The sequence below is a fragment of the Trachypithecus francoisi genome, unplaced genomic scaffold (genome assembly GCF_009764315.1).
Source record: "Trachypithecus francoisi isolate TF-2019V2 unplaced genomic scaffold, Tfra_2.0 Lachesis_group5, whole genome shotgun sequence".
Classification (NCBI taxonomy): domain Eukaryota; kingdom Metazoa; phylum Chordata; class Mammalia; order Primates; family Cercopithecidae; genus Trachypithecus; species Trachypithecus francoisi.
This window is the reverse complement of record NW_022681470.1, coordinates 107,306,589-107,333,197: the sequence shown is the minus strand read 5'-3', so window position 1 is coordinate 107,333,197 and position 26,609 is coordinate 107,306,589. Positions and strand designations below refer to the sequence as shown.

Below are 26,609 nucleotides of genomic sequence, written 5' to 3'. Positions count from 1 at the left end.
GAACTGTCAGTTGCAATACTGCTGGGGAGAGAGATACGGCTAAAGATACAGATTAGTGAGTCATCCACTTCATTGGTGATAATTAAAGTCTATGGGAATGGATTGCTCAGGTTAGCTGATCCAAAACAGAGCTTTAGGGAACACCAGCATTCAAGCAATGGGCAGAAGAGAAACAGCCCATAAAAATACAGAGAAAGAGGGGGTGAAACAGGTAGGAAGATAATTAAAATACTAAACAGAAAGCAATAAATACCATAAAAGAGGTACAAACAAAATAATGTGGGAGTTCAGAGGAGTATTACAACTTAGTCTTTCTGAGTCTCTGTTAACTCACCTGTAAAATTAGGTTGGACTAAGTGATCTCTGAAATCACTTTTGTCTCTAAACCTTTGAATCTATTCAATGTCTACCATGTGCCCATTAACATGGCAGATGCTATGGAAAGAAAGGCACAACCCCTACTCTAGAAGGGCTTCCTTATTTTAGTTTTTTGTTTGTTTTCAGAGATGGAGTCTTGCTCTGTCACCCAGGCTGGAGTGCAGTGGCGCAATCATAGCTCACTGCAGCCTTGAACTCCTGAGCTCAAGCGATCCTCCCACTTTAGCCTCCCAAGTAGCTGTGGTTACACACACGCACAACCATGCGTGGTCAGAAAAATTTTCGCTTTACTGGGGAGCTTAGTCTCTACACAGTTACTGAAACAAAACAAAACAAAAAAACTGAACAAACAAAACCCACTTGAGATGGAGATCATTTATAATTAAGGGTTGAATTTTGTGGCATAGCCTGTGGGCTGCAATCCAGAGAAGGAAGGTGTGATAATATGTGTATAGGAGCTTCGTGGAGGAAGAGAGTGGACTTGGGCTGGATTTAGACGGAGAAGAATAATGTGGGCAGAAATAAAGGTATGAGTTCACTTACCTGACTGAACTTGAAGACCTCAGTTGGGAATTCATGAGAAGTAAGGTTTTAGATGGGTAGCATAAGGCCTACCTTACTAATCAACTTATATAACTTAGTTGGGGCTTAGAATAGACATGGAAGCAGTAGCGAGCTACTGTAGGTTGTTGGGCAGGTTTGTGATGTTTATTGTATGGGATATATTAATAGCTATTTTTATTGCACAAACTGTCTATCACTATGATACGTTTTTCCATCACCAATTTCACACTACAGTGGTTGCTGTGATGTGCTGCCCAGATCACCTCGCTCCAGGTCTGAAGCACGCATGCATGCCCCCAGCTTCTGGGAGAGTAGACGGCTGGCAACTCTCAGCTAAGTCCTTCTCCGGGACTTGCCCTCAGCTGAACAGAGCCACTTTGCCTAATGTCCCACCACCTTACCAGGAGCAGCGCACATTAATGACTGGTTGATGAGCTTTACAAAGGCCCAGCCTCCCCAACCCAGTTCAGAAAAACCTTTAAGCGTCCTCCCCGCAGCTCCAGAGCCTCCTGGCTGAGGCCTTTGTCGCAAATGCAGCACAGTTCATCTCCTGCTCAATCCTGCTTCCTTTGCTCTCAACAGGTGTTGATCCCAAGAATACTTCCTAATGAACTTCCTACATTCTAATCTCCATCTCAGTTTGTTTTCTGGGGAATCAAACCAAAACATACATGATAATTATAGTTTTCACTCAACTTTTCATCTATGCTACTTAACAATTAAACTGCAGACACATTTTGTGAGCCCAGATTTTGGTTTGAGGAATGTTCTTCGACAATTTTGACATTTGTAGTTTAGAACACCAAGATCTACCTTTTATAAAACCTGCACTCTCTAAAATGACACACCCATTTTGGCACTATACATAGTTCAGCTTTTGTGAAGACAGTAGCAGATACAAACAGCTAAGCATACGTAAGGAATATCAATCAAAAGGAAATAATGAATTGGTGGTAACTATGTCTTAGCAGGATATACCATAGGTTAATGGAGTGCATTGCTCAGCGTCTTGTATAGTAATACTCTTGGAGACACCAGGTACTCCGTGGAGGTAGTCCACAACTGGAAATTTTACAGTGTTGTTTTGGATCACAAAGAAACTGTGATACCATTTGATTTTGTGTGTGTGTGTGTGTGCTTATCCAAAATATCTTAACCTATATACTTGGTACTTAACACTACTTAAAAAAATATCAACTATGACACTAACAGACGGCTCTCAGCTAAGCACATTACTCTCCTTTATTTTAAAGGCTCTACAAAGTTCGGAAATTTAAAACTTGGAATAAAAATGGGCAAAAAAATATTGTAAAATTGGTGGTAATAAAGTGATCAGCATTGTTAGAATGGTTACCTCAGAGTGTTCAGAATATCAAAGTACCCCTGCAAAACATCTTGCTGAGATCATTGGTCTTGTAACCTTTTTTTTTGAGACGGAGTTTTGATCTTATTGCCCAGGCTGGAGTGCAATGGCGTGATCTCAGCTCACTGTAACCTCTGCCTCCCAGGTTCAAACTATTCTCCTGCCTCAGCCTCCTAAGTAGCTGGGATTACAGGCACTGGTCACCATGCCCAGCTAATTTTTGTATTTTTAGTAGAGATGAGGTTTCACCATGTTGGCCAGGCTGGTCTGGAACTTCTGACCTTGTGATCTGCCTGCCTTGGCCTCCCAAAGTGCTGGGATTACAGGCGTAAGCCACCGTGCCTGGCCAGTCTGGTAGCTCTTAAGAGGGAAAGATGAAGGGTGAAAAATGAGAAATTGTCCATCTATATTTCCAATGGCTTATGTCCTTTTAACTTTTATTCTTATTCTTATTATTTTAAAGACAGGGTCTTGCTCTGTTGCACAGGCTGGAGTGTAGTGGCATGATCATCGCTCACTGTAGCCTTGAACTCCTGGACAAGCAATCCTCCCACCTCAGTCTCCCTAGTAGGCGGGATTACAGGCATGAGCCACACCGCCCGGCTCCCACATCACTATTTTGTCCTTATGACGTCTGTTTTTAAAAATTCCCTTTCCTCTGTTCGCAAAGGGCAAAAATAAAACCATAATAAAATATAAAGTAAAATGTACTTTCCTCAACACGATTAATAGATAGTTTTAGAGACAAATAACATTTAGTGTTCACTGAAATTATCAAATTTTTAACACGGAAATAGACGGGTTTATATGGCATTCTTTATAATACAACAAATTCCGTAAAGGGAAATATATTGAAAATGCTGGGTCTGTAATTGACAGATTGCCAAAGAATAAATTATATCCTGTGCTGTAATTATGTATTCAGCAATAATGAATACTAGGAGAAAATAGCAAAGTAGTAATTACACCAATTACAATTGATTAGTTGGTATTAACATAAAAAGATGTGCTCGTTGTGTTATACTCTATTATTTCACAAAAGGCTCTGATGTATTAAAGATATTTGATTTCTTTATAAAGTCCCTTTTTATAATTGACTAAACTCAGTGAGTTTGGAAGGAAACTGGAAATTTGTATAATTACTCATGATAAAAAATTTATTATGCTACAATTTTCATTGTTTTATGCTACTGTAGTTTCTAATTTTCTAATCTGTTTTTCCTGTGTTATTGGTATACTAGCACTGCATTTTAAAAAATGGAACAAAGTAATCCAAAAGAACTGTACTAACTGGAACTCATAAATATCCACAATTATTTATTTTTTGTTAGAAATTGAGATTCAAGGTAGCAAGGTAATTGCTACTCTATATAAAGTAGAGCTCTGTTTCTTTATAAATCTCCAAAGTGTGAATTTAACAATTTAGCACGACAAATTATTTTACACTTCTGGTGAGTTGGATGCACTTCATAATTTTAACAGTAAAAGTGAAGTCTATGTGGGATTACATTTAAATTCTGAAAAAAATGCAAGGATCCTTCAATATATGAAAGACCAAAGTAAATTTAATTATCTCCATTTTCTCAAGTCATGTAATGGAGAGCAGGCAGGTATAAATTGCTGCTGCATGGGTAATTTACTTTACTTTTTAATGACCTTGTGCCCTCTATGGTCAAACAAGGATACTACAGGAAATAAGCAGGACCTCTTAAAAGTAGGAGAGCATAACAGATGGCAGACTGAAAAGAAGATCTTGAAACTTAGTGAAAAGCACAAAATAGAAAAGAAGCCAAATAACATTTAAGTGTGACTAAGAAGATGTTCTTAGGGTCAGTTTTAGTGAGTGGTAAAATTTAATTGTAATTATAAGCAAAGTCTAATATATATGGCCATTAACAGAATTCAATTTAAGACTAAGTTGTACACACATGAACAGCGTCTTCTTTTGAAAGCATTTAGTTGTACAGTGTGGAAGAAGAAGGGAACACTGAGCTAAGATAAAGCTGAGCTTTTTATTATCCTGAATTATGTACCCTTAAAGCCCATATCCAAATTCCTTGACCAAACTTTTTTAAGATCTAGAAAAAAAAAAAAATACCTGTTAGAGAAACTGTTGGCTGAGTATGGTGGCTCACACTTGGAATCCTAGCACTTTGGGAGACCGAGGTGGGTGGATCACTCCTGCCCAGGTGTTTGAGACCGGCCTGGGCAACATGACGAAACCCCATCTCTACAAAAAACAGAAATCTTAGCGAGGCATGGTGGCGCCTGCTTGTAATCCCAGCTACTTAGGAGGCTGAGGAGGGAGAATCACTTGAGCCCAGGAGAGACTGAGGCTGCAGTGAGCTGAGATTGAGCCACCACACTCTAGACTGTGCAACAGAGTGAGATTCTGTCTCAGGAAAAAAAAAAGATTTCTGGTTGGTAAAATGTGGTGCTTAAAAGCAGGACTTGAAAGTTGCACACATCACTTCATACCTGTCTCATTGGACACAACCTCGTCACACAGCATATGTACATGGTTGGATGGGAAGCTGGGCAGTTAGTTTTTAGTTGAGAATCCATATGCCCAGCTAAAACTTCTGTTATTATAGGAGAGGATAGCATATATTAGAAGGACAAGTAAGGAGTCCCTGCTACAGTAAGTCACTGAGACAACAAGCTCTGAGTTTACCCCTTTCCTTCTGAAAGACATGTAAAAATACAACCGAATGAGATATGCATAGGGATCATCTTGAATCTGTATGATATATTCAGAAAGAAAGTTACTAAAAACTGCAGGTTTTGGCTGGTGTGGTTCACGCCCGTAATCTCAGCACTTTGGGAGGCCAAGGTGAGTGGATTACCTAAGGACAGAATTTAGAGACCAGCCTGGCCAACATGGCGAAACCCCATCTCTACTAAAAACACAAAAATTAGCCGGTGTGGTGGCATGTGCCTGTAATCCCAGCTACTCGGGAGGCTGAGGCAGGAGAATTGCTTGAATCTAGGAGGCAGAGGTTGCAGTGAGCTGGGATTGCACCAATGCACTCCAGTCTGGGTGACAGAGAGAGACCTTGCCTCAAAACACAAAAACAAAACTGCAGGTTTATTTAATTTTATTTTTTAAAAACAGGGGTCTTACTATGTAGGTCACAAGCTGGTCTCAAACTCCTGGGTTTCAGCTATCCTCTCACCTGAGCCTCGCAAAGTGCTGGGATTACAGGTGTGAGCCAGGAAAAACTGCAGATCTTAAGTTACAGTGAATAACAAATTACTTGGCCCACATCTCTCAACAAACCATAATAGCAAGTTTATTGACTTTTATGGCTATTTCCCAGCACAAACTATGAAACAGAACATCCCACTTCTCCACTACTAAAATTATGCCATAATAAATACAACCTATTGTTTTTCTTTAAAAAGAAAAAAAAAAAAATCCTAGGGAGTAGTTGGGTGAACTGCTTATCATACTGGGCCAGCTAAGTGAAAGGGGTTCTCTCTCTCTATTTTATAAAGATGAGGTCTCACTATGTTGGCCAAGTTGGTCTTGAACTGCTGGCCTCAAGTGATCCTTTCCCCTCCACCTCCCAAAGTGCTAGGATTATAGGCACGAGTCACTGCTCCTGGCCAAAGGGTTGCCTCTTAACCCAGGTAAGACCCAGGGTGTAATAGACATGGTATCTTTATCTGCCCAACTACTTCCTCTCTTGATAGAAGTGTCATCGTATCTTACTTTGGGGAGATATTACTCCAATCCAATCAACTGCCAAAGTATAGTACTCTACCCTCAATTCTACAGGTATATGATCGATATCTGGCCAAACACAGTGCCCCCAAGTCCTAGCTATACTTCTGACTCTAAGGACTGAACGTGAAATTTAGAGCACATCAATCAAAATCCTCTGAAATAATATACACTGATATATTTGCTTTCTTCTAAGGCTGCTTTAGCCTGTAAGTCTGGATATAAGATGATATAAGTCTGGAGCTGCCTGTGGCTTTGGCCTCTGTTGCACAGAGGAAGCCTATTTGTAAGAGATAACATGGTCAGAAGGATACACAGAGAGATGAAAAGTAGGATGACATGGGATCTCTGGAATTATTTTTTAAATTTTATTTGTTGAAAAAAATTTTTTTGAGACAGGGTCTCACTCTGTCACCCAGGTTGGAGTGTGGCTGTGTGATCATAGCTCACTGCAGCCTGAAACTCCTGCCTGAACCTCCCCAAAGTGCTAGGATTACAGGCATGAGCCACCATGCCCAACTGGAATCCTTGGATTTAGCTGACGATGTAGCTAGTTCCACCTCTGTGCTTACAAATTAAATGAGCCAATAAATCCCCCTTTACTGCTTAAGGTAGTTTTACTTAGCTTTTTGTCACTTGCAAACAGACTTCTAATACCCAGAAATAAACTTCTAAGGATAGAGGAAGCGAAGTGGATCTAATGTAGTAAACGTTAGTCCTCAGGGTAGAAAGTAGAGTGAAACAGAAATAGAAGCTTCTGTTCATGAATAGGTTTACAGTGTCCCATTAGTCCATCTTATTTTTGATTCCATGGTATCCTACACATTTGTATTGAAATGAAATGAAATGTGGTTTCTGTGTTCTTCTGGCACTAAATAAAAATAGTACCTTGAGCGGCAGTCTCATGAATAATTTTCATTTTCTTTTTACCTGCATTTTCTGATTTGCCTATAATAAACATGTAGATTTTTCACCATTTTAAATCAAACACTTATCGTTACTCTTTACCAACTATTGTATTAGTTTCCCATCAGTGCTGTAGCAAATTGCTATAAAGTGGGTGGTTTAAAGCAAAACGTATTTACCATTTTACAGTTCTGGAAGTCAGAATACAGTGGGTCTGCAAAGCAGTTTATCCTGGTCAACACTCTGACGGGAGATTTGTTTCCTTGCCTTTTCTAGTTTCTAGGCACCACCTCCATTCCTCGGCTCATGGCCCCCTTCCTTCATCTTCAAGGCCAGAAGGTTAGCATCCTTTCTCCTCTTTAACCTTCCACCTTCTACCTACCTCTTAAAAAGACCCCTGGGATTACATTGGATCTACCCAAATAATACAGGATAATCTCACTTTGAGCCTTAATCACACGTGCAAAGTTCTTTTGCCATGGAAAGTAACACATTAACAGGTTCCAGGGATTAAGATATGGACATCTTTAGGGGCCATTTTGCAGCCTTCCACAACTATCTACATGTAAATGAATACGAAAGGTAATTAAAATAAAAACTGTGAAGCAAGCACAGCCTACCCCTGCAAATAAAAGGCACAATTTCAATGGTTGGATGAAAGCTCCCAGGGAAAAATAAGCTGGTCTGGCTTCAGCTTTCCTGACAGTCACAAAGTCTATTCTGGGGAAGTGAGGGAACAAAGCTTTAAGTGATTTCTTAGAAACAAAGGGCTTAACATTGTTGGGGTTTCTGGCCAGGCTGGAATGCTCATTTGGCAGGCATAAGTTCAGGGATGAACTCCTATGAATTTTATACTTGCAAGCTCTCCAAGAGTAGGTACATAGTAGAACATTTCCAGCAGGTCAAGGAAGCAACAGGAACTTCATTAGAACACAGAACACAGTCTTGGGGACTTCGGAGGAAGGGTGGGAGTGGGGCAATGGATAAGACTACAAATAGGGTGCAGCATATACTGCTTGAGTGATAGATGCACCAAAATCTCACAAATTACCACTGAAGAACGTACTCATGTAACCAACCACCACTTGCACCCCAATAACCTGTGTGTGGTGGAGAAGAACATGGTCAGATTTTGGGCCAGTTAGTTTTCCCCTGGGCTGTTTCTCAGTGTAAAATTATGGTACAATGATAGCAGGCATCTTTGTGATGACAGCCCTCATGAGCCACAGTGTTCCAATCTGAACCAGTTGCCTTCTACAGAGTGTACATGTATAATCCTGAGAGCCCTTCACCAAGCTCTTTGGAAGAGTCCTGTCACTGCTTCCCTGTGTTTGGCTGGAAGAGCACACATCCTTCAGAAGCCCCTTAAGAAATGATACTCAGGAAGGAAATGCTTTTGAGATCTCTTATATCTCAAAGTGTCTTTATTCTACCCTAACCCTTGGCTTAAAATTTGGCTATGTATAGAGTTCTAGGTTGGAAATAATTTTTTGGTAAGAATTCCAAAGGCACTTCTCCATTATCTTCTTTGTAGCTTCCAAAGATGTTGAGACGCTTGAAGACATTTTGATTCTTGATCCTTTATATGTAACAATCCACCCCTCCTCCCCTACTACATGCCTGCAGAATCTTCGTGTGCTTGGGTGTTCTGCTATCTCACAAATAACATGCTCCAGAGTTGGTCTATTTTCATCCATTGTGCAGTGACCTTTTGACTCTGGAAATTCTATCTATCAATCAGTTCTGGAAAATTCTGAATTATTTTGATGACTTCTTCCCTCCAGTTTTCTCTCAGGTTATTCAGCTACTGACTTTCCAGACTGGTCCTCCTATTTTCTCTTCTCTGTTTTCCATGTTTGTCTTTGTTGGCTCCACTTTCTTTGAGTTTGTAAACTTTAATTCCTAACTTTCCCATTAATTTTAATTCCTGTAACCATATTTTTAATTTCGATGAGCTATTTTATTCTTTCTTAATAAAATTGCATCTTGTATTTATGGCTGCAATATCTTTTCTGAGGATATATTTTTCTTTTTTGATACAGGGTCTGGTTCTGTCATTCAGGCTGGAGTGCAGTGTCACATAGTTCATTAAAACAGTAACCACCTCCTGAGGCTTGAATTCCTGGACTCAAGCAATCCTCCTCCCTAGCCTCCCAAGTAGCTGATACTATAGGCGCTTACCACCATGTCTGGCTAATTGTTGTATGTTTTGTAAAGATTAGGGTCTCATTATGTTGCCCAGGCTAGTCTCAAATTTCTGGGCTCAAGTTATCCTCCCACCTTGGCCTCCCAAAGTGCTGGGATTTACAGACATGAGCCATCACACCCAGCCTGAGCATATATTTCTTAAAAAAAGTTTTCTTCTTACATCATCTGTTTTCTCCATAGTCTTTCACAGATTTGTTTTACTCCTTGTCTTTCACAATGTACAACTGCCTTATCTGGTGATCCTCAACTGTCTATTCATGTTTAAAAGTGGGGAGCTAAAACACAGTTTAGAAGCTGTGTTGGTTAGGGGGTGGTTTGTTGAGCCTCTCTGCTCTGTGTCCTGGTTGGTCATTTCATTTGTTGGGAAACTCAATTTCAACAACTGTAGTAGGTCTTTTCTCTTAGGCTGGTCAGATACTCCACAACTCTTCCCATTTCCTTCAGAGAGAAGGCCAAGGGTGGGGAATGAAGAGATGGATGACAACACTCCATATGCATTCATTCCCACAGTCCCACAGTCCCTATCTTTAACACAGAAATGTAGCTCTTGCTGGGTGCAGTGGCTCACGCCTGTAATCCCAGCACTCTGGGAGGCCGACGTGGGCGGATCACCTGAGGTCGGGAGTTTGAGACCAGCCTGACCAACATGGAGCAATCCCACCTCTACTAAAAATACAAAATTAGCCGGGCATAGTGGCACATGCCTGTAATCCCAGCTACTCGGGAGGCTGAGGCAGGAGAATTGCTTGAATCTGGGAGGTGGAGGTTGTGGTGAGCCGAGATCGGATCACTGAACTCCAGCCTGGGCAACAAGAGCAAAACTCCGTTTCAAAAAAAAAAAAAAAAAAAAAAAAGAAATGTGGCTCTCAATTGTCTTAAGGTACCTTCAAAAGTACTGACCATTTATCAATATCATAGATCAAAAAGTTCTAGGTTTATTTTGTATTATAATGAACATCCTTTTATATTTTTCAAAATTGAAAAATAATTTTTAGATTTTTCAATTTATATTTATCAGTTATCTCAATAAACACCTCGATAATTTTTTTTTTTTTTTTTTGAGATGGAGTCTCACTCTGTCACCAAGCTGGAGTGCAGTGGTGCAATCTCGGCTCATTGCAACCTCTGCCACCTGGTGCAGCGATTCTCCTGCCTCAGCCTCCCGAGTAGCTTGGACTACAGGCGCATGCCACCACGCCCAGGTAATTTTTGTATTTTTAGTAGAGATGAAGTTTCACCATGTTGGCCAGGCTGGTCTGCAACTTCTGACCTTGTGATCCGCCCACCTTTCAGCCTCCCAAAGTGCTGGGATTACAGGTGTGAGCCACTGACCTTTCAATAATTTTAAGTCAGTCTTTACACATTAAGACTACCTTGCTTCATTTGAGACAGGGTCTTGCTCTGTCACCCAGGCTGGCGTGCAGTGTCACAATCATATCTTATGGTGGCTTTGAACTCCTGGACACAAGTGATCCTCCTGCCTCAGCCTCTCAAAGCACTGGGATTACAGACGTGAGCCACCACACCTAGCAAGACTACCTTTTGATATGTTGCAAATATTTTTTCTGAATTGGGCAGGAATCTTTTATACAATTTCATTCCTGACAAGTAGAGAAGTAAGAACATTAACTCTGGAGCTGGACTATTGGGTTCAAAACCTGACTGACATTTTCTATAAAAAAGCTGACATTTTCAGCTATAAAACCTTGGCAAGTTATGTTATTTAACTGGGGTCTGTTACATATCCACATATGAGAAAAACAGTAACCGCCTCCTGAGGTTTTTGTGAGAACCAAATAATTTTTATTCATATACATCTAGTTCACCTATCTAAGGTGTTCAGAACAGTGTTCAGCACATATTAAGCTTCATGTAACTGTTACCTATGATGATGATGATGATGACTCTGTACAGTCACTGTATTTCTGAGTCTTGTTTGGTAATCAAGAATGTGTTTCGAACTATCTCTTTATTAGACAAAGTCATAAACCAAAAATTTCCAACTTCCTGTACATGTTGAAGGCTTTAAATAAGGATCCTTGGATACAAAATATGGTCCTCATGGCTGAAAATTAATTCTATGACACAATATTATTCTAAAGTCATAACTTACTTTGAAAACCTAAAGATTTTCTTTTATGGTTACAAAAATACCACCAAGCTACACATTTTAATTCTGTTGAGATATACAAACAGAATTACTACAGCAGGCCACACATTCTATGATTTCTAAACATTTAAACATCAATGGTTTTGTGAAGATGCTGTTGTCCTTCACAGTTCATTAAAAGTTCAGATGCCTTTTGTGAAAGCCCACCTTTTCTTCTACCTGCTAAACTGTCTTTTCAGAAGTCTTGCCAGATGTTTTCTTTGTTTGCCTCTCCATGTTGTTGCTTAATTTGATAGATTTCATTTTCTAGCTGAACAATAGTCCGTTCAATCTCATAATTCTTACTGACCAGGGATACCCAACTAGAATGGGGGGAAAAAAGAAAAAAATTACTCAATGTAAAATTTCCCTTAGAAGATTTTATTTTAAATGTATACACATGTTCACCCAGAGCTGTAACACTCACCTTCACATTTTTTTTTTTTTTTTTTTTGAGAGAGTCTCGCGCTTGCTGCTCAGACTGGAGTACAATGGCACAACCTTGGCTCACTGCAACCTCTGCCTCCCGGGTTCACGCAATTCTCCTGCCTCAGCCTCCCGAGCAGCTGGATTACAGGCACATGCTACCACGGCTGGCTAATGTTTTTGTATTTTTAGTAGAGATGGGGTTTTCACCACGTTGGCCAGGCTGGTCTCAAACTCCTGACCTCAGGTGATCCACCCACCTCGGCCTCCCAATGTGCTGGGATTATAGGTGTGGGCCACTGCGCCTGGCCTAAACTTCACTTTCAACTTTCCATTAAAAAAAAAAATCAAGGCACAATTGTGGAAAAGTAGGTAAAGGGTACATGGAATCTGTATTTTTTTTTTTTTTCAGAGATAGGGTCTTGCTGTGTTGCCTAGGCTGGAATGCAGTGGTGTGATCACAGCTCACTGCAGCCTGGAACTCCTGAGCTCAAGCAATCCTCCCACCTTAGCCTCCCAAGGAGCTAAGACTACAGGTGCATGCCATCATGCCTGGGTTCATTTAAAAACATTTTTTTTGTAGAGACAGGGTCTTGTTATGTTGCCCAGGCTCATCTTGAACTCCTGGCTTCAAGCAATCCTCCTACCTTGGCCTACCAAGGCACTAGGATTACAATGTGAGTCACCACACCTGGCTCTCTTTATTATTTCTTACAAACACATGTGAATCTACAATTATCTTAAAAGTTCAATTAATAAAAAAGTAAATTAGAAACAGATGAGAGAACTTGTAAACCAGAAGAAATAGGAAAGAGTGATGAAGACAGTATCTAATCAACAAAAAGGAAAGAGGCAATCGTTTATTAAATTGAGGAAAAAACATGAAAGGGTACCAAAGAGACTGATAACACATACATGGAGATGGTAGAACAAGGAGAATAACTTGAGTAATGAAGGGACAAAGGGAATGGGAAAGCAAAAAAGAAGAGAGAAATGACACAAATATTCAAGATTATATTGTATAAAGGTATATGTGTGTATGTAAAAGAACATTTTTTTAAATGCACAAACCTGAGGTACAAACAAATTATCAAGTATGAAATCTCCCTCCCTACAATATTTTATAAAATTAATTTTTTTCCTTTTTTTTTTTTTAAGACTAGGTCTCACTCTGTTGCCCAGGCTGGAGTGCATTGATGAGATTATGGCTCACTGCAGCTTCAACCTCCCAGGCTAAGCAATCCTCCTGCCTCAGCCTCCACAGTAGCTGGGACTACAGGCATGTGCCACTGTAGCTGGCTATTTTTTTTTTCCATTTAAAAGGAGAATAAAGGTAGAATTCTATTCAAGGCCAAAAATACTAAACTAAAAACAGGGTATTCTAAGATCAGAATCCTTTAGCAAAGGTTCAGTTTAGCAAAGGATCCTTCACCAATGGTTCAGTTCAATTCTCATTTATAGTTCTCTTTAACACCTTATAGAAAGGCAGAGACAGTGAAGGGTGAATTCAGAAAAGAGCATTTTCTTTGACACCTATGGCATCCCATTTGAATGCTCTTTGAATCATGTTATTGAATCGACCTTAGACTGGGCTAAACAATTTAAAAGATGATGGAATTATAGATACTCACTTTGACTCCATTTCTCTCAATTTAGATCCAGCTGTGAGCTGCATGTTCTTCCTCTGCCAGTTTAAATCTTGAATATGTTTTCTGTAAAAAATTATACAATCTAATGACATTTCAATGTAAGACCAAAAATCAACAGAAAACTCTATAACACAAGAGAATATCTTAATCCCATGAGAACAATATTATGTACAGTTATAGGCTAACTGTAGAAATTACCTTTCTTCTAATTATTTTTTGATTATAGGTTTCATAAAACATGCTCATTGTGAGAAATCACACACACACACACACACACACACACGAGCACACACAGATTACAAGTCTCAAGTCCCTCTTCCCATGCATGTCTCCTTTTTCCTGATAACTCCTGTTGAGTTTTTGCTGGGTATCCTTCCAGGCTTTCCTATATGTGTGTGTAGAAATTGGTTTTAAAAATCAGATTATATGTGTTATTCTCCAACTTTCCCCCCTTCTAAAAGTGTCTTTCCATGTTTGCAGACTTGCAAGCTGCAAGCGGCAGAGATGTTTTCAGACCTCAGGCCTATTACTCGTCTACTTAGGTAGGGCAAACCCAATGCCAGATGTTGAACAAAGAGAGTGGATCAATTGTTTACTTTCACCTGGCTGCAGTCTCATTGCTTTCTTTTTCCTCCTATTTTCTATTTATTAAGGGTTCACTTAAAGTTCATTCTGTAATAGGAAAAAACAATTTACCTTAACTTCTGAAGTTCTTTCTGTGCGTGTTCAATCATATGAACTAGATTTCTGAAGGAAAAGAGGAAAATCAGATTAAAATACATTAAAATAGTACCAATTAATCAAGTTTTTCTGCTAAAAATCGTATTTATGGAGCTCTGTGCCAAGAACTATGTTGGACACTCCATAATCAAGGACTATCACCCATGCTGGAATGCAGTGGTGTGATCATGGCTCACTGCAGCCTTCACCTCCCAAGATCAAGTAATCCTCCTGCCTCAGCCTCCCGAGGAGCTGTAATCCTCCCACCTTGGCCTCCCAAACTGCTGGGATTACCATGCCCTGCCTGATACTTTCAGTACTTAGGTTGCTTTTCTTATGAGACAGTCTCATTCTGTTGCCCAGGCTGGAGTGAAGTGGTGTGATCTCAGCTCACTGCAGCCTCTGAGCCTCCTGGTTCAAGCAATTCTCCTGCCTCAGCGTCCCAAGTAGCTAGGATTACAGGCATGCACTGCCATGTCTTGCTAATTTTTGTATTTTTTTTTTTTTTTTAGCAGAGATGGGGTTTCACTACATTGGCCAGGCTGGTCTTGAACTCCTGACCTCAAGCAATCCATCCACCTCGGTCTCCCAAAGTGCTGGGATTACAGGCGTGAGCCACTGCACCCGGCTTTTTTTTTTTCTTTTTTTTGGACAGAGTCTTGCTCTACTGTTGCCCAAGCTGGAGTGTAGTTGCACAATCATGGCAACCTCAACCTCCTGGGCTCAATCGATCCTCCCACTTCAGGCCTTCAAAGTAGTTTGGATTACAGGCATAAGCCACCATGGCCGGCTAACTTTTGTTATTTTTTTTGTAGAGACAGGGTTTCACCATGTTGTCCAGGCTGGTCTTGAACTCCTGGGCTCAAGCAGTCTCCCCACCTTGGCCTTCAAAGTGTTGGAATTACATGTGTGAGACATCACACACAGCCTTTTGTCACTTCTTAAACTGTCACGACTTCTTGTCACAGAGAAGATGGAATATATCTGAGTATATCCACTTATTATTTCTCAACCCCCTTTTATCTCTATATTTCTTCATATACATTTATCCTGTCATTCTCTCCTCCTGTCCACTGCTAACTAGAGAGAGGTGAGAAAAAGAAAACTTGTAGATTTGAGGTATCAGTCCATATTTGCATGTAACCTATGCACAGCAAAATAAAAAACAGATACCAGTCCAGGTCAGCTGTAACTAGCACAGGGGAAAAGTTCAAGAATACAGAGTACCATATAATTATTTCAGAGAAGTAATAAAACAGATTTTAATCTCTTTTTTAAGTTTAAATAACAGCTTTATTGAGATATAATTCCACATCATATCAATTTCCTCTTAAGGCAGTGGATCAATCACCTATAGGGTCCATTTTAACCACATCTGGCCCTAATGTGTTCTTGCTCTAAATCTAATATTGTTTCCTGGCTTTCGTGACTCAAATTTTCTGCTGCTCACCTGAGTTATTCTCCTATCTCTACCGACTGGTTTCCCTGCATTAGTTGCAATTCTCTCAAGATTCAGTCTTTAAACAGCTGTGCCTCTCTAGGCTTTCCCTCAGGTCAACCCTCTTTCCTTGACTTCGACGGTCACTCCATGCTGAGGACTATTGATTTTAGTGCTCTATTCCAGACTCTGCCCACCAACAAGGGAGCTTTCCTTTGAATTGGCTCGCCCTGAAAGATTAGTTTGTCTTATCCCTTCTCCCACCCTTCCTCTTAACTATACTTTGATAAAATATAGTACACCTTCTCTGGAGAAGTGTCCACTGAATTTGGAGGAGACAAAATATGCTCAGGGGAATGTTAAGCACTATAGAGCACTTTGTGATTAAATGGAAAACAAGTGATGTGCACAATAATTCTGTGTAGAGTTACTCAGAAGAGGGAGACAATACTAGAAGCAGAATTTCAATCAGGGAAGAAGACAAGTAAGCGAACTAGAGCTGGACCCTAAACAAGCTGAATTTGGGTAGAACAGGTAAAGTCAAGGGCAAGTGAAGGCCCAGAGGCAGGATTTATGATAATCACCAGAGAAAGGACTAGTTTGGGTTGAGTTAAAAGTCTACAGTTGAGGGAGTAAGGAAAAGGCCTTGAATACCACGTTAAAAAGCCTGGCCCAGTCGGGTACTCACACCTATAATCCCAGCACTTTGAGACGCTGATGCTGGAGGATCACTCGAGGCCAGGAACTTGAGACCAGCCTGGTCAACATGGTGAAACCCTGTCTACAAAAAATACAAAAATCGGCCAGGCGTGGTGGCGTGTATCTATAATCCCACCTACTCTGGAGGCTGAGGCAGAAGAGTTGCTTGAACCCGGGAGGGCTGCAGTGAGCTGAGATTGTGGCACTGCATTCTAGCTTGGGCGACCGAGCAAGACTCTCTCCCGACCCCCGCCTTCACCTCCAAAGAAAAAGAAAAAAAGCTTGGCCCTTACCTTGCAGGTAATAGGGAATTATTAAAGGTTTTCAGGTAAGTTGACAGCAGTGTTCTTTTCAATGTCGTATTTTTTCCTCTGCATCTATGCACTCCATTCCTGGAATGTTTTCCTTGTTTTCTTCTAAACATCCCAATTTCACCCTTCTTCAACAACCCTCAACTTAATGCCCCATCTTTCATTTTTTTCAAACAGACTACAGGTGTGTACCACCATACCTGGCTATTTTTTATTGTTTTCTGTAGAGACAGGGCTTCACTACGTTGCCCAGGCTGGTCTCAAACTCTTGGCCTCAAGTGATCCTCCTGTCTCAGCCTCCCAAAGCATTAGGATTACAGGTGTGAAACACCACGCCTGGCAATGCCCTATCTCTTAATGCTTAGCTTACAGACCACAGCACACAATGTAACACTTGCCCCCATACTGCCAAAAATGGACTACTGGTTACTTGGCATAAAACTTATTGTCTCTTCCATTAGATAAAGTTTCTTGAGAAGAATCACAGTTTCCCATTTTGTGAAACAGATTTATGGATGTCACTTAAATTTCTTAATCACCCTGATCCCGTTCTTTCTTTTTCCCCCTCCTTGCAATATATAGATATATAAAAGAAAGTTAGTTGTTGGCTTTGTAGAGTTTCCCAAATTCTGGATTTTGTCCACTGGCATTATGTGGCTACAAATACTTAATGCAAAATTCTGAAGATTTGAGAAACAGTATTATCATTTCATGGTTTTGCTTTATTTTATATAGCTATGTTTCAGGAAACACACTCTAACAAAAGTTGTACACACTGTTATGAAGTTCAGTGGCCTTTTTCTCTTAAATGGTAAATACACAATCAGGAAATCTCAGGGCACAAAGGGGCCATGCAGATAATCTAACCACTGAATTTTGCAAGCAAGGAATCTGAATTCTAGATAGACAATCAATACTAAAGCTATAGCTAGTTACATGGAACAGAAACAGGAGGTCAGTGGCTTGTTTTGACAACAAATACTTGCTCAAGTTTATCTGTAATCTCAAAATTAGTACTTGTAGTGTTTTGCAGTCATTCACGGACACGTGCACAGCAGTGAAAAATCCAGGCTGCTGAGCATGCACACTCGCAGCTGAGGATGGACAAGGGGGTGCTTTGCCTCCCTGTTTCAGTTCTTACACAGTAATAGGCAGAGGATGAAGTTCAAGTTCTAAGTCTGGGATCTGTTAGTGGGGTAGTTGCAAGAAAGTTACTTTACATTTCTCAACTTTGTTTTCTCTTTTATAAAATAAAGACAGAAGTCTACCAGGATGTTTATTCTAGGATTTAAGATTATCTGTGTGAGAGATATGTATGTGTGCACATGAATATGTATATATTCCCCTAGGAGAAACGGTACAGTATTTGCTAATTCAGTGTCCACAGGACTTAAAGAACATAATGCATGACTAATGAGAATCAACTGTTTAAGCAAACTTGATAACATTCTATCAAGTGGTGCTCTGCAAACGGGACCTCAGAACTCGTTTTCTTACAATATTATACATTAAATGTGGTAGTTTGGTTTAGGTCCTGTTAATACTCTTGAACTTTGGGGTGGGTTTCAAAATAGTGGCCTTTCATATGGGTCGTAGTTCTAGAACATAATCCCAAGACAAAGTCTAGCTATATTATTTTTATCACACTTCCCCTATCCATACTTTGTGGGGGGTTTTTTGTTTTTTGAGACGGAGTCTCGCTCTGTCACCCTGGCTGGAGTGCACTGGCACAATCTCAGCTCACTGCAACCTCTGCCTCCCGGGTTCAAGCAATTCTCCTGCCCCAAACTCCTGAGTAGCTGTGACTACAGAAGCGCCACCATGGCTGGCTAATCTTTTTTTTTTTTTAGTAGAGATGCGGTTTTACCATGTTGGCCAGGCTGGTCTCAAACTCCTGACCTCAGGTGATCCACCCGTCTCGGCCTCCTGAAGTGCTGGGATTATAAGCATAATCCACCGCACCCGGTCTTTTTTTTTTTTTTTTTTTTTGAGACAGAGTCTCACTCTGTCACCTAGGCTGGAGTGCAGTGGCACAGTCTTGGCTCACTGCAACCTCTGCCTCCCAGGCTCAAGCAATTCTCATACCTCAGCCTCCAGAGTAGCTGGGATTACAGGCACGCGTTACCATGCCCAGCTAATTTTGTGTGTGTGTGTGTGTTTTTTTTTGTTTTAGAAATGGGGTTTCACCATGTTGGCCAGGCTGGTCTCGAACTCCTGACCTCAAGCAATCCACCAGCCTCTGCCTCCCAAAGGGTTGGGATTACTGGCGTGAGCCACTGCACCCAGCACCTCCCATACTTTTTTTTTGAGACGGAGTCGCGCTCTGTCACCCAGGCTGGAGTGCAGTGGCCAGATCTCAGCTCACTGCAAGCTCCGCCTCCCAGGTTCACGCCATTCTCCTGCCTCAGCTTCCCAGGTAGCTGGGACTACAGGCGCCCGCCACCTCGCCCGGCTAGTTTTTTGTATTTTTTAGTAGAGACGGGGTCTCACCATGTTAGCCAGGATGGTCTCGATCTCCTGACCTCGTGATCTGCCCGTCTCGGCCTCCCAAAGTGCTGGGATTACAGGCTTGAGCCACCACGCCCGGCCCCTCCCATACTTTTAAAAAATACTAAAACTTTGGGAGAGATGGAAAGAAAAGGAAAAAAAAAAGGTTCTTACTCATTGTATACTTTCCAGGCATTACATCCATGCTGTGACATTAGTTCCAGATTCTCGATTCTAACAGCTTGATGCTCTAACTGGGCCATAGAATTGTTTACACATTCTTGCCATGCAGTAATGTCATTTTTTTGACCAGAGGAAGGGGCGGGAAGCTCATATCTGAAATTAAACAATAAAATAAAATAAAACCATCTGTACTGTCAAGCCTTTACATCTCTTCCCAACAGAATGTCCCATGAGTCTCCATATAATATAAAAACTACAGAAGACTGAGGATATAAACTTTGCAGTAATAAGAAACCGATACAGCCTAACAATCAATTTACAAATATGATTTAGCACTATTATGTTCACTTCAATGTGAACTGGTTAAATAAGCAACATTACATTCACATAAAAAATTGTTATATTAGCTATTAAATGATGTCACTGAAGAACATTTAATAATATTAAGATGTGAATGATATATTAAAGGGAAAAAGTAGTAGACAAAAACCTTTGCTACCATTTTTGTAAAATACTCACACCCACCCATCCACTCACATACCCATTCCCCAGTAGAGAAAAAAATGAGAAGTGATATGACTCCTTCTATTCCCTCTTCATACTACCCAGTCAGTCCTTCAACACTGCCTCTCTAGATATCTATAGATGTGTATCTACAGATATCTATAGATACATATTTATATCTACATCTCCATATCTATCTATAGATCTCTGTATCTGTATCTATATCCATAGATATATCTTTATCTATCTATATCTGTATCTACAGATATCTCTCTCTATATAGTTTTTTTTCAAGACTGGGTCTCCCTCTGTTCCCCACGATGGAGTACAGTGGTACAATCTCCGCTTGCTGCAACCTCCATCTCCTGGAGGATGTCAAGTGATCTCCCTACCTTAGCTTTCCAAGTAGCTGGGTCTGTGGGTGCGTGCCACCACACCCAGGAACGTTGTTTATTATTCTTATTCTTATTATTTTTTTTTTTTGGTAGAGATGGGGTTTTGCCACGCTGTCCAGGCTGATCTCAGAACTCCTGGATTCAAGCAATCCGCCAGCCTCAGCCTCCCAAAGTGCTGGAATTACGGGTGTGAGCCACCACGCCCGGCCAACACTACCAATATTAGCCAGCAAATACATTCTTCACAAATCTCAGCTCATTACTGAGTTACTACAAACTAAATTTTAATTTCCATTTTAATATTCTTACCGTTTCATACTGAGCAATTCAATTGGTTGTCGAGCAGCCAGTCTTTCAAATTCATTTCTCATTATGTCAGTCTGATATGTAAATCAGAAAAAGATTTCTAAGATCATGTTGACAATTGAAATTAACAATCACCAAAGAGTAGATTTAAGCTACACTACCTATTATAATGAATCATTTACCTTTCCCTAATTCTTCTCTGAGTTAAATGCTCTCTAGAATCACACACACACACACTCACTTCACATTCAGCTTAGGCAGGAAAAGTGGCATGTATTAAGAAGCCCACAGAGAAAAGGATTAATCCTAAACTAGCAGTTCTCAATTCCAGAAGCATGTCACCATCAGTTGGACAGTGCTATGGTTTGAATGTTTGTCCCCTCTGAAACTCGTATGGAAACTTAATCCCCAATGTAATAGTATTAAGAGGTGGGGTCTTTAAGAGGTGATCGGGTTATGAAGGCTCAATCCATTCATGGATTAATGAGTTATCACCAGAGTGGGTACGTTATAAAAGCTAGTTTGTCTTTCTCTTGTGTGCCCCTATGTGCCACGTAATGCTCTGTGCTGCTTCAGGACTGTACACCAAGTACACATCAGCAAGAACGCCCTCACCAGATGCAGCCTGTGAACCTTACACTTTCCAGCCTCCAGAAATCTAAGAAATTTTTTTTTTCCACGATGAAGTCTCACTCTTATCCCCCAGGCTGGAGAGCAATGGCGTGATCTTGGCTCACTGCAACCTCTGCCTCCCAGGTTCAAGTGATTCTCTTGCCTCAACCTCCCGAGTAGCTGGGATTACAGGCGCCTGCCACCACACCTGGCTAATTTTTGTATTTTTAGTAGAGACAGGGTTTCACCACGTTGGCCAGGCTGGTCTTGAACTCCTGACCTCAGGTGATCTGCCCGCCTCAGTCTCCCAAAGGGTCTTTTCTTTATATTCACTATCTTCTCTAGCAATTTTACTGTTTGCAAGTAAATGTAGTATGGTTATTCCTCTTTAGGGATGTTTTGGCCAATATCTTATCCCATTTCCATTCTGCACATTTCCTACCCTGAGTATAAAGAACTGCTTAAAATATTCGTTTGTAGTAATACTTCAGTTATTCCATGTAATTTTAATTTTCTGAGGGCTTCAACTATCTTAACAATTAGACTAGAGAATAAGTATCAAAGGCCTTACAGAAGCCTGCATTAATGTTTAAAAGTTTTCTATTAGGCTGGGCGAGGTGGCTCACGCCTGTAATCCCAGCACTTTGGGAGGCCGAGGTGGGTAGATCACGAGGTCAAGAGATTGAGACCATCCTGGCCAAGATGGTGAAACCTCGTATCTACCAAAAATACAAAAATTAGCTGGGCATGATGGCACGCGCCTGTAATCCCAGCTACTCGGGAGGCTGAGGCAGGAGAATTGCTTGAACTTGGGAGGCGGAGGTTGCAGTGATCCAAGATTGTGCCACTGCACTCCAGCCTGGCAACAGAGTGAGACTCCATCTAAAAAAAAAAAAAAATTTGTATTAAGCATTTCTTTCTGGAGAAAGCATTATGCAGGGGCTACTGCTAAATTACACATAATCTTAAGAAAATGTAGTTATCTAGTTTCCTCCAAAAAAACCAAGGCATTTTAGCTAGAAAATTCTGCAGTGACAGACAAGGAGTAACAGTTAATAATTAAACAAGAGGCAGTATAAAAATGCGGTATAAGTAGTCTTGAGCCATATAGCACAGGAGGAACCCTTAACTAACTCACATGCTCAGTAAGTGATAGATCTGGAATTTTAGCTCAACTCTCTCCAAAGACTAAGCCAGTGTTCGTGGAGCTAAGTCATGGGCAGCAGGGTCGGTGGGGGAAATCCCTGCTCATGGAGTAGTCTCATCTCAGCTTTCAGAGGCCTTCCTCAACCACCCAACCTAGAGTCACCCAGTCACTTTATCACTATCATTCTCTGTGCAGCATTTATCAACAATTTTTCTGATCTATTTATTGTCCATCTCAACACTCTAGATTGTAAGGTTCATCAGTATGGACCCTGCTGATACTGTTCTCCAATACCCAGCAAGAACAGACCTTCGTAAATAGTTGTTAAGTGAATTAATGAAAGAGTAATTTCAGAGGCAGTTTGAAGAATGGTTAAGGTCTTAGTCAACGAGCCTTTCTAAGCTGCAGTTTTCCCAGCTAAAAAATGGAAAAATGGGGATAGCGAACACAGTTATATAGTTTATAGAGCTGTTTTGTGCACCAAGAAAGACAGTGAGCCCAGTATACATTACCAACTATTACTAAGAAAGGATGCCAGGTGTGGTGGCTCACACCTGTAATCCCAGCACTTTGGGAGGTCGAGGCAGGTGAATCACTTGAGGTCAGGAGTTTGAGACCAGCCTGGCCACAATGGTGAAACCCTGTCTCTACTAAAAATACAAAAATTAGTTGGGCATGGTAGTGCATGCCTGTAATCCCAGCTAATTGGGAGGCTGGGGGAGGAGAATCGCTTGAACCCAGGAGGCAGAGGTTGCAGCAAGCCGAGGAGTTGCATGCACTCCAGCCTGGGCGACAGAGCAAGACTCTGTCTCAAAAAAAGAAAGGATTAAATAATCTGCAAACTAATTACAGGAGAATCATTTGAACCCAGGAGTTTGCTAATTAAATAATCAGTAAACTAGGCCGGGCACGGTGGCTCAAGCCTGTAATCCCAGCACTTTGGGAGGCCGAGACGGGCGGATCACGAGGTCAGGAGATCGAGACCATCCTGGCTAACACGGTGAAACCCTGTCTCTACTAAAAGCTACAAAAAACTAGCCGGGTGAGGTGGCAGGCACCTGTAGTCCCAGCTACCCGGGAGGCTGAGGCAGGAGAATGGCATGAACCCAGGAGGCGGAGCTTGCAGTGAGCTGAGATCCAGCCACAGCACTCCAGCCTGGGTGACAGAGCGAGACTTAGTCTCAAAAAAAAAAAAAATCAGTAAACTAATTACAAAGGTATTTAAGAGAAAAGGAAAATAACTGGCAAAAGTATTATAAAAAGTCTGTGATTGAATGCAGTTATTTGAAAACGTCAGAAATCAGTCCAATAAAGAAGCATTACTATACTTAGTTCTCTCTCTCTTTTTTTTTTAATGAGATGGAGTCTCGTTCTGTCGCCCAGGCTAGAGTGCAGTGGCGCCATCTCGGCTCACTGCAAGCTGTCTCCCGGGTTCAGGCCATTCTTCTGTCTCAGCCTCCTGAGTAGCTGGGATTACAGGCACCCGCCACCATGCCCAGTTAATTTTTTGTATTTTTAGTAGAGACAGGGTTTCACCCTGTCAGCCAGGATGGTCTCGATCTCCTGACCTCGTGATCCACCCACCTCAGCCTCCCAAAGTGCTGGGATTACAGGTGTGAGCCACTGTACTTAGTTCTTAATGTGGTTAACATCTACACCTAGGTAACAATATTTAGAAAAAGCATAGGAAAACACGTTCATAGGAACATATGTGTTCTACTTATAACTTAGCCAAGGCTGGGCGTGGTGGCTCACCCTGTATCCCAATACTTTGGGAGGATGAGGTAGGCGGATCACTTGAGGCCAGGAGTTCAAGACCAGCCTGGCCAACGTGGTGAAACCCCGTCTCTACTGAAAATACAAAAATTAGCCAGGCATGGTGGCAGGCACCTGTAATCCTAGCTGCTCAGGAGGCTGAGGCAGGAGAATCACTTGAGCCCGGAAGGTGGAGGTTGCAGTCAGCAGAAATGGCACCACTGCACTCCAGCCTGGGTGACACAGTAAGACTCTGTCTCAAACAAAAACAATAAACTTAACTAACAATTTTTTCATGTTACTTTAATGCAAATAATATCTTTTTTTTTTTTCCTCTGAGACAGGATCTCAGTCTGTCGCCAGGCTGGAGCGCAATGGCATTATCATGGCTCACTGTAGCAGCCTTGAACTCCCAGGCTCAAGTGATCCTTCCACCTCAGCCTCCTGAGTGGCTGGGACTACAGGTGCATGCCATTGTGCTTGGCTAATTTTTTAATTTTTCTTTTGTAGAGAAAGGGTCTCACTATGTTCCACAGGCTGGTCTCAAGTGATCCTCACACCTCAGCCTCCTAAAGTGCTGGGATTACAGGTGTGAGCCACCACACCCAGCTAAATACTGCCTTTTAATAATACAATCCTTTCATAAATAAACGATTAGGTATAATGGGAAAAAAACTTCCAAGCTGTACATATTGAAATATTTGAATCCAATAATCTAGAAATATCTTACATTTCACTTAGCTAATTAGACCCTAACTAGAATCTTGGCTGTACTTCAAGGTTATACATTTAAAATAGTATCATACTCACTGTGTGGAGTAGAACAGCATCTGACTCCCTAGGCAAGCATGGGCACTCCTTTCTCTAATTCTCTTGTCCTTATATATACCTCCACTATAGGTCCTTTACATATTATTACACATTTATACATACTATTGTAAACTTTGTTTTATATATCTAGCTCCTCATTGTATTGTATTTTTCTGTATTCAGAAACCCTATCTTTTTTTGGAGAGGATGCTTGTCTTAAAGAAAAGAAAAATTAAAAGAAAACAAAATACATATTTTTTAAAAACCCACATATTTTTATCTCTATGATTTCAGAATCTAGAATGGCACCTAGCACGTGGAAAATATTCGTTATCAGTGAAAGTTCTTGCCTACATTAATCAGAAATGTGTTAATAAAAACATCGGACAGATTTTAGAAAAAAGGAGAAGGCTGAGAAAAGAGTAGTACACGCTTGGATATGGTTTGTCCTTTAGTCATACCACAAACGTTTGGTAAATAACTAGACTTCAACATCCCACTCTCCAGTGGTTCTAAACAGCTTAGGTAATTAGGCTTACACATATTAAAAAACTCTAGATCACTTGCTGTAGAGTGACTCTTGGCAGAAGAGGGTCCCTTTGAGAATTTACGCGTGGATCCTATCTCAAAGAATTGTAGCCACAAATGTTTGCATTAAGTGAGTCGTGGAGTCCCAGAAAGTCTTCCTATGGATCTTAGAATAAGAACCTCGGAGAAGACTTATCTAGCTGTTTTCAACAGACTGATACCTATGCAGGCAATGGTTAAAACTAGAATTTAAAAATCACTTTAACGTAGCTGAAGCTCTCAATCCAAAATAAAGGTTCTCAGGAATCCTCGTTCACACCTGAGCTCAAGACATACTTACTTCAAAGGCAGAATAATCCGGGGCTGTTAGGTAGCTCAGGTAGTTCTTAGTAGGTCGGTATCTGCGAGTTTCCTCCTCCACCAGCGCTGCAGCCTTAGAAAGAGAATTGGGGCCAGGGTAGAAGCGGCAAATTGTAACATGTTTCTTTCGGTACCGAGCCAGCGAACAGTAAGTCAGCTACAAAGACACCCCGCACTCACCGCTTCCCGCACACCAGGGGCTTCATAACCTTGATCAAAATACGGCAGCGCATCCACCACAACCTCACCAGCCACCAAACCCGTGCCCGCCATTCTGAGGACCTCAGGTTTCCCTGCGTTTTCTGCGTCTGCGTAAACTGAGTTCTAGTTAGATACGCAGGCGCCTGACACTGACGTAATCGCGTTCCCTGCATATTGACGTTAGCGCATGCTCAGTTGCTAATTTTGAAGGCGGGTCCGCCCGGTATCTAGAAATTGCCGGGCTGGTTTGTTTTGGGCGGACGAGACGTCACGTCTTGGCTTCACTGCGTCAGCGGAAGGCCTCAATTTCCTGTCTTCTGCTTACTGTATTTTTTTTGGCCAGCGAATGGTGGCGATTTGAAGTTGGGGCTTTTCATTTCCTCCAAAACAATGATATCTGAAACAGGAGCCCCTTAACACTTTTGGAGGGAACTGGCTGCAGGATTTGAGGGGGAGAGAGAACTGGTTTCCCACCTCTGCTTACTCCCACATTCTCCCCTTAATCTTCTCTTCCTCTGTGCCGGACTTCTTTCCTTTTTTGTTATGGACACACGGTCTTGTTCTGCTGCCCAGGTTGGAGTGCAGTGGCGCGATCATAGTTCACTGCAGCCTCAACTCCTCCGGGCCCAAGCGATCCTTCCACCTCAGCTCCTGAGCCGCTGGGCCTAGAGGTGCACACTACGACGCCTGGCTAATTTTTAATTTTTTTTTTTTTTTTTTTTCCCGAGACGGAGTCTCACTCTGTCGCCCACGCTGGAGTGCAGTGGCGCGATCTCGGCTCAC

The 26,609-nt window shown here is 41.4% G+C and overlaps 1 protein-coding gene across 2 annotated transcripts; it reads right to left on the bottom strand.

The window, feature by feature from the left end:
* Positions 1-570: 570 nt before the first annotated feature.
* BCAS2 (BCAS2 pre-mRNA processing factor) lies at positions 571-25,968 on the bottom strand. Of its 2 annotated transcripts, none has more exons than XM_033195693.1 (7): positions 25,806-25,968; positions 25,606-25,698; positions 20,417-20,487; positions 19,200-19,361; positions 14,067-14,117; positions 13,353-13,433; positions 571-1,602 (listed from the first exon to the last, which is right to left on the bottom strand). In XM_033195693.1, exons 1-7 carry the CDS (start codon positions 25,896-25,898, stop codon positions 1,578-1,580), a joined length of 576 nt encoding a protein of 191 aa, XP_033051584.1. In that variant the 5' UTR covers positions 25,899-25,968; the 3' UTR covers positions 571-1,577. The 2 variants fall into 2 exon arrangements, with proteins under 2 accessions (XP_033051584.1, XP_033051583.1); XM_033195692.1 differs by lacking the exon at positions 571-1,602 and adding an exon at positions 10,927-11,618.
* Between the last annotated feature and the right edge of the window lie 641 nt (positions 25,969-26,609).